At 42.5% G+C, this 8,890-nt stretch overlaps 1 protein-coding gene across 3 annotated transcripts in view; it reads right to left on the minus strand.

The window, feature by feature from the left end:
* Positions 1-8,702, minus strand: part of LOC138411360 (CD276 antigen homolog) — a 19,791-nt gene extending 11,089 nt beyond the window's left edge. Inside the window, exons 1-7 of one of the 3 annotated variants that reach the window (XM_069531249.1) lie at positions 8,472-8,645; positions 6,582-6,908; positions 6,126-6,164; positions 5,294-5,572; positions 2,938-3,216; positions 1,221-1,346; positions 1-749 (exon numbers count right to left, since the gene is read on the minus strand). The exon at positions 1-749 is cut by the window's left edge and continues 485 nt beyond it. In XM_069531249.1, coding sequence (XP_069387350.1) covers positions 700-749; positions 1,221-1,346; positions 2,938-3,216; positions 5,294-5,572; positions 6,126-6,164; positions 6,582-6,908; positions 8,472-8,529 — 1,158 coding nt within the window. In that variant the 5' untranslated portion in view covers positions 8,530-8,645 and the 3' untranslated portion in view covers positions 1-699. Of the gene's footprint in view, positions 750-1,220; positions 1,347-2,937; positions 3,217-5,293; positions 5,573-6,125; positions 6,165-6,581; positions 6,909-8,471 lie in introns of all 3 variants that reach the window. The other 2 variants (XM_069531269.1, XM_069531259.1) reach the window with 2 other exon arrangements.
* Positions 8,703-8,890: the final 188 nt, after the last annotated feature.

The raw sequence follows: 8,890 nt of genomic DNA on the forward strand, positions 1-8,890 counted from the left end.
TTTTATTTCAGTTTCATTGTTTCTGAAGCAAAGGTCAGAAAATGACTTCATGCATGATTCAAAACTCTCTCCTCCTATAGGACGACAGATACGACCTGAAGCTTCTATATATATAATGAGCTGATTTAGACGAACCAATCACGTGTCAGCGTGTGGTGCAGCTGACGTCATGATGACATCATCACCTTTAAGTAAACAGCGTTGTGAGGTCGTCACTCTGATGCTTTTCATTCATGTTTGAGTTGAAGGTAAATATGTGTTGAACCAATGAAGAAGAGCTTTGGAGACGTTCACTTCCTGTTTCCTGTGTCACCTGGTCAGCGGCTGCATGAAGCAGGTGTGAACGTCTCGTTGTTGCTTCAGGAAAGTTACAGACGGAGTCCAGCTGTTTTCTGACGTCAGTTAAAACACGTTTGAAAACTTGTGGTTAGCGTCGGGGGAAGATGGAGGTCGTGGTGACGCTTCCACATGAAAACACAACGAGCTTCAAGCACATTCATCACCGTGACAACCGGACCTTTCACCTCGTTACCGTCACGCCCGTCTGCCCGACCACGACCTTCATCCTGACTTTAGCTTTAATGTGTGAGATCAGTGAGCAGCAGCAGAAACGTCTTCACCACCTGGTTCTAAAACTCTCACTGGTTCTAACAGAACAGACGCAGAACATGTGACGAGAAGAGGGCGGAGCCACCGCCGTCAACAATCATCTCTATTAAGAGAAGTCCCTTCTGACGAGTCTGGTCGATCTGCAGCAAGAAAAACAACAAGACAGGAAGTTAACGACAGTACGAAGAAATCCACCTGATGATACACACACTGTATATAACTACACACTGTATACAACTACACACTGTATATAACTACACTGTATATAACTACACACACTGTATATAACTACACACACTGTATATAACTACACACACTGTATACAACTACACACACTGTATATAACTACACACACTGTATATAACTACACACACTGTATATAACTACACAATCAGTGCCTGGATATAAAAAGTGTTTATGACCTATACTGCAGCCAGCCACCAGGGGGCGATAGAGATATTTGAACCTGTTCATCTTTATTTCCAGTCGATGATAAAAACCAACAGAAATCTTTGTGTCTCTGTCAAAACTCTAAACATCAGATAAACAATTGTTTGTGTTGTCGTCTGCTCGTCATCATTAAAGTGAAATAATAAGTTAATTAAACTTACCTGAGCTAGATTTTGGTGAAGTTTTCCTTTTATGCATAAAGTAGAGAACAAGACCAATGACACCAACAACAAGAAGAGTCAAAATGGCACCACCAGCAAGACCACCGATCAGTGCAGTGCGAGTATCTGAAAGAGACAGAAGTTAGCGTCACCTCACGTGGAGCAGACTGGACGTCACGACCTTCACACAGAACTCAACGTGCTCCTGTGATGTGAAGTGATGAGCAGATCAAAACACCAGTGGATGAACGTCACCGGGCTCAGTGACGTCAGCGTCCGTCTCACGGTCACGTTCCTCCTGCTGCTCGGCTCAGACGCTGTTAATCATCAACCCTCGTCTAATTCTTCTGTTTCAGCACAAACACTCACCAGAGATCAACGTGGAATCTGTGTCTGATCTCAGGAAAATGTCCCAGATCATTGATTTTGCTGTGAATCAACAGACACAGTCGTGATTTCTGAATTTGAGTTCATCCGTTCAGATTCCACAGAGATTCTCTCGTCAGCTTCTGCTGCTTCAACAATTCCTACAAACATTCAACAGATGCTTCATGTTTCAAACCTGCAGCTACGAGCTGAATGAGAACAGAGACTCTGAAGATGCTCCAGTTTCACACAGGTCACTAACACATTGTTTCTTCCTCTTCTCTCTGTAGATGAAGTTTAGTCTCAGAGACTCAACTGATCCCACTCAGTCTGAGACGTTTGACCCTTTACACACACGTCTTCATCACTTACTGTTGTCATGGACACCGATATTCTAAATGTCACAGAACAAGACATGAGTCTGAATAAGACGCTGCCATGTCGACAATGTTCTCTGATCATCTTCCTCAGAATAAAGTCGAGTTTAGAAGAAGACGTGAAGTATTCTGACTTGAGTCACGTTATCAGACATGTTCACGTCTTCATCACGTTCTAACGTCCTGTTGGAGTTTTCACAGCGTCTTGACATCAACGTACGACAGTGACCAGCTGATGAGGACACGTGACCTGAGTCTTAAGTTCAACAAGATGGAAAAATAAAAAGCTTTTTCAAGATTAAAACTGAAAACACAGAAAATGATCCAAACTGTAGCATCGTATGTTGAACTGTCTCAGGTTGGGGGTTTCAAACTAGCAGAGGAACGTGGGACACGATGGCGTCATCATCAGACTCTGCTCGTTCAAATGTAAAACATATGAATGAATGATTTTATGAGCAACTCATGTAAACACCATGATCTCAATAACGTCTTTTTGTGAATGAGCTCAACGTCTGAATGTTGTCGTCCACGTTAACTTAGTCACTGTTGAGTTTCTGTTCAATATGTGGAAACATTTAGAAAATGAAATGGACGGTTCAAATGTTCTAAATGTTTCAGTGACGGCACGGTGGACCAGCGGTTTGGAACGGTCTCCTCACAGTCCCAAGGTTCTGGGTTCAAACCTGTGAACTGGTCAGCAGTTTGTTCCCCCTGTGTCAGTGGGTTCTCTCTGGTTCCTCCACCTTCCTCCCATTAAGACATGAGGCTGTGTTTTACTGCTGGATCTAAATCACTCGTGGGTTTGAACGGTTGATGGTCGTTTGTCTCTGTATGTCAGCTCTGTGTTTGACTGACAGGTGAGCCACGCCTCTCGCCCAACGACAGCTGGGATTGGCTCCAGCCTGCGACTCTCAAAAGATGAGTGGTGTAGATGATGGATGATGTAGAAGCAGAAATATAAAGAAACTCACCAGGGACGATGACGTATGTCTCAGTGTAAATCTCATGGTGGATCTCCTCCTGTGTGGAGACACAGCGATAGTGGTCGGTCTTGGTCACAGTCGTTTGGAGGATGATGTCGTAGCGGCCTCCTCTTTCAGAGACCTGAGGTTCTTCAGCAGGAACAAGGTTTTTATCACCGTCCTGCCAATAAATATTAGGTTTTGGAAAAACGCCTTGAACCTCACACTGCAGCTGAACTCCATCTCCTGTTTCCCCAAGTGTCGTGACGTACGGCTTTGTAGCTGCTCCTGTGAACATAAAGAATAACTTATCAAGTCAAACATCTAATAAAGACCTGGATCTTCTTGTTCAGCTGTTCTGTTTGTCCATGTGGACGACAGAGTGTTAAAGAGGAAAGAAAACAGATGAAGCATCAGTTACAGATCTCTGCTCTGACAGGACATGATTTGTAGAAACACTTTGGTTTTTATCAAATGTTTGGTTGTCAACATTATTTATGAACCGTTGTTTGTCACATTAGTCTCTGAAGAACTGAAGGACACTTGAATGTTGTGGTGCTATAGACGTCTTCTTGAAAACCAACATGAATGAACACGTTTTCATTCAGCTGTTCTCTGTGTGTTAATGTGGATTCAAGTGTGTTTGAGAGGAAAGAAAACCAAGAGAGAGAAATAAAAGAATAAAGCATCAGGTGCAGATCTGTGCTGTGACAGAACATGATGCGTCACATCAAACACTTTACAAAGGTTCTGTGAAGATTTCCGACAGTAAAGTGACTCATATCCAGACAGAAGCACAGACACAGTACAGATGTTGGAAAAACCTGGAATTTCTCAACAGCTTCTTTCTGCTTCAACAATTCTCATTAATATTATGAATAAAATCACATGAAATCTGTTGTAGACACGTGTTAAGATGTGAACAACATTTTCTATTCCTCTCATATGATTCTTGATGTGTTTTAGTTTGTTGTCAGACTTTAACTGAGTCGGTGTCACTTTATTAGGTACACCTGTACAATCTGAACACGCCTCTTCTGTCAGGAAGTCGACTCTCACGACTCCTGGAACGTTCAGTTTCTTTACAGTCACAGCTCCTAAATCCAGTCACATGTTGGATCCCTGAGGTCAGAGTCAGTGATGGTGTTGAACTGGACTGTGTCGTATTCAGAGCTGTTCCTAATATTCTGATCCCTCGTGTCTATAAGCAGGGAGGTTCAATTAAAGAGACAGTTGTTAGTTGAATGTCGTCCAGTACAACATCACATTTAACTGTGACCTCAGTAATAAATCACTGAATTTAAACATTTCTGAAGCTGAACTTTAGAAACTTTGTAGAACTGGTGACAGAGCTGTTGTGTTGACCTGCAGCAGAATGTACAGGTGTACCTAATAAAGTGAGCACTGAGTCTCACGATGACACAATGAAAAAGGTGCTCTTCTTCACCTGCAGTGTTTTCTCTCATCTAAAGGATATTTATGACTTTTCTATGAGGAAAGATTTGAATTTCTAACAGCTGATTCTGTGACATCACCCGTTTGAATCCAGTGATGCAGAAATCTCCACTATAATAACCTTTATTTATAACGCTCTCTGTTAACAGTCACCAGTTCAGCTCTAACTGGTTCAATCCAACAGCTGAGAATCTACGTTGACTTCTTTTATGAGACAGAGGAAGAGTTTGACTGTTGAACAATCTGTTCACGTGTGTCATGTGATCAGCCTCTCACACTCACACATGGTGTTTGTACATATCTCATTCAAAGTCTGGTGGTTGTACGTGTGGAGGAAAAGTGCAGCTTCAGGAGACACAGCTGGAACGTGTTTCAGGACTGAAAGGTTTGTGTTGAGCTCCACTTCTCAATGAGCTCAGTTTCTGTGCTCAAACATTTTCTCTGAAACACGTGGACAAACAGCAGCGACTGAACCGTCAGAGTGTAACTGTGGATCATGAACAGCTCATATCATCATCTTCACAGTCCAGAGACAATGATTCAGGAGCTTCTTGCTCCTAAAAGGTGAATTCAGACTGAAGCTCATTTATTCCTGTGAATGTGACCATCAGTGTTTTTACACTTTGTGTTGATGCAGCACAAACACACAGTTTATCAACTGTACAGATGTGAGCTGCAGCTGGAGGAGCCTATGTGAGATCTCAGTGACCTCATCATTCATCCTCTCATCTCTGTATAATAATGAAGGAGTCAACGTGAGAATAAAACCTTCAGCCTGAAACATTTTCAACCTGTTCAGAGGAGTTTTCATCCAACTTTGAGCCACTTGAACTTTATATTCAACCTAAAACTGTTAAAAAAAATAAGTCATGAACAATTTGAATTATCTGAAAATGAAAATACAACTGACCGTTCATCAGCACAAAGATCTCAGCATGAGTCTGGTGTTTGATCTCCTCCTGTGTGGAGACACAGCGATAGTGGTCGGTCTTGGTCACAGTCGTTTGGAGGATGATGTCATAGCGGCCTCCTCTTTCAGAGACCTGAGGTTCTTCAGCAGGAACAATGTCTCCAGCTCTGTTCTGCCACTGAACCACAGGTTTAGGAGACGCACCTCGAACCTCACACTGCAGCAGAACCCTGTCAGTTGTTTCATCAAGTATTGTGACAGACGGTTTTGAAGCTGCTCCTGTTAATATAGAATAAAAACACATTTTAAAATGAGAATTATTAAAACATTGGCTTTTCTCTTCATCTTCATTTTAAATTAAACATTATTTTAAAAACTTCTGTAAAAATTATTGTTCAAATACATTTTTTTATTTTATTTCATTTAACATGAAAACATTTAATTTCTAGTTTGTGTCAAGAATAATTTTCTGACTCTAATGACAATCAAACAACTTTTCTCTCACATTTTGCGTTGTTACCATATTATGGATAAAATCAAACTAACGTGAAATGTGTTGAAACTGAAAACTGATTCTTCAAGGAACCAAAATTATATCATTATTCTATTGATTCATCTTATTGTGGGACAATAAAAAGGAATCTTAATCTGGAATCAGGATTTAAAACATCATTAAATTCTTGTTGAACAGACAATAAACTGGAGCCATGTTCCTCTGAGTCACATTTTATTTCAGTGTCATTGATTCAAATATTAAAAATGAAACCGTTGATATTAGTGAAGTTCAGATTTGCTCCGGTGACATTTGCCGGAAGCTGCGGATCAGACTCACCTGGGATGTTTGCGTCACTTCTGTCTTTTAAGATAGGATCTAAAGGAGGAGAAGAAAACACCGTGATGTCAGAGTCTCTGTGTGATGTCATCAACCTTACAAAACACGTGAACCTGGAAACTTGTTCATAAAACGATTTTTAACAGCGAAAACTCAAGAGAATAAAACCAGAGTTGAGTTTAAACACGTTTACAGATGAGACTGGTTTGTGTCAGTTCTGGACAAAGAGTCAGGAAACACCTCAGACTGTAAATAAAGATGGACGACACCTCTACGCCTCCTCCTGCTGCTCAAACACGGAGCCAAAATATCTCTGAGCTGCCATCTTGAGTCGGTGACGTGACCTGGAGTCAGTCAAACAGTGCAGGGGGTGAGGGAGGCGGGACTTGATGTGAGACTTGAACCAGTCGCGTCTGTAAATAATCATCGTTTGAAGCGTTTCATGGAAAAACTCACCGACGACGAGCACGATGTTCGATTCTCTGGCTGGTTGAAGAAGTGGAAAAGCACAGGTGTAGGTTCCACTGTCGGTCACCTTGGTGTCTCTGATGACTATGGAGGCGTTTCCCACATCCAGCTGGTCTGGGAAATGAGAGACTCGACCTCTGAACGTCTCGTCTTGACGTGCAGGTTTGATGTCGCCCCTGTCATACATGAACACCTCCTTTTGGTCCTTGTGTCTGTCCTTCCTCCAGTCAAAGAGCTCATGCCTGATGCTGCTGCTGCTGAAGGAACACGGTAACATGACATCATCCCCTTCTTTCACGATGACGGGGTCTGCACCTGGAACACACACACGTGCACATCAGTGAGTTCACATGCACGTGATCAGGTTTCAAAGAAAGTCAGGAAACACATTCACACAATCCCACAATCCTGCTGTTCTGACCACACGCTGTGATCTGTCTTTTGCCCTCATGTGTATTTATGCTGAAACGAGGCCCCCTGGTGGAGAGAACAGAGAGTGTGGCACCAGGAGAGTGGATTTATAGCAACACCAAACTTTGAGTTGGTTCTGAAGACGTTGATCCCTGAAGCTTCCCCACAGAACCTCAGCTGCTCAGTGGAGCCTCACTCGGTCGTCTCCACCTCAGTGTGGGGACCTGATGAGTCGGGTCTGGACCAACAATTTGAATCGATATTCATGTTTAAATCTACCTGATGTTTTACACAGCGCGTGTCTGTGATCAGGAAAAGCATCAGACTCAGGTCCGGACACAAAACACTCAATGAAAAACTCTGTCTCTCTGGTTTCTGCTCATTTGAGTCCAAGTTCTCCAAACACCTGAATACAGGCCAGTTTGTTCTACTGCCCCCTAGTGGCAGAAAGTAATTGAATGAATAAACACTTGAACTCTTCAGTGGAAATGAAGCCAGGTGTTTTCACCTGTAGATAAAATCGACCTGTTACACAACTGTCATTGTTTCACTGATGCCAGTGAATCACACTCAACACACAGGACGTCAGACACCAATAAAATCACTGATCTAAAAATCTAAACGGTTTTCTTCAGAACAAGCAACAACAAAAACATGTTCAGGCAGCAGAGTTTAAATTCCACCAGAGATGAAAGAGAAGAGGAAGTTTGTGGTGAAAGTACAGATACTTCTACACAAACATGGAAGTGAAGACAGTCAAGAAGCAGCAGATAGAAACAAGGAGCAGATGAAGGAAGAGAAGAAAGTGAGGAGAAAGAAGAAGAGAGGTGGTCACATGGTGTGTTGGAAGCTGCCATGTCTTCTCCACAGGAAATAAAGGACATGGATGGTGACTCTCATTGTTTCCATGACACATGAAGTGAGCAGATGTTGGAGGAGAGTTTCCTTCATTTCTCTTCACCTGAGGAAAAGAGCATCCATGGATTTCAGAACATGACCAACACGTATGTAGCAGAGGAGCCGGTTTACATCATCACATGTTGAATCTGGTTTGATCAGAGACACTTGATCCACTTTGAACTGAACCAGCAGGAAAAGTACAAACCACTGAAGTACAGGAACTAAGTACTTGTACTTCATTACTTCACATCTCCGAGATCCACTGACAACAGGATGGAGCTGACGCCCTGCAGCGTGCACGTGCAGGAGCACACACACACACACACACACACACACACACTCATGTACTTTGTACTTTATACTTCAACCATCACAACTAAATGTTGAACAGAACTTAAACCTCATTTAACCATTAAACCAAGTGTTGACCTCAAACTGTCCATTACAGGTGAGGACCAGAGACAATGTCCCCACAGTGATGCTGCTGAACCAAGACACACACACACACACACACACACACACACACACACACACACACTGTCTCTCTCTCTCCGTTTCTTTTCTCACCGGTTTCATCGCTTCCTCTCCACAGACTCATGAAACTCATGAACAGAAGAAGCTTCATCGTTGTTTGAGTCCAGCTGTGACGTGTTGACCGTGGCTGTGACGTCACTGTGACGCAGCTTCAGTCGCTGCTCTCTCTCTGTCTCTCTCTGTCTCTCTCTCTCCTCTCTGTCTCCCCTGTCTCTCTCTCTGTGTCTCTCTCTCTCTCTCTCTCTCTCTCTCTCTCTCATCTTTAACTCTCTCACTTCCGCAGCTGCAGCAAGACATCACAGCCTTCACAATAAAAGCCTAAACGCCTCGGAGGGATGACTCATGAGAATCTGATGGCGACAAACCTTTATATATATATATATATATATATATATATATATACTTTTATATACATATATACCTTTATATACATACATATATTTATATATATA

Source organism: Paralichthys olivaceus, chromosome 2 (assembly GCF_024713975.1).
Source record: "Paralichthys olivaceus isolate ysfri-2021 chromosome 2, ASM2471397v2, whole genome shotgun sequence".
In the NCBI taxonomy this organism is placed as follows: Eukaryota; Metazoa; Chordata; class Actinopteri; order Pleuronectiformes; family Paralichthyidae; genus Paralichthys; species Paralichthys olivaceus.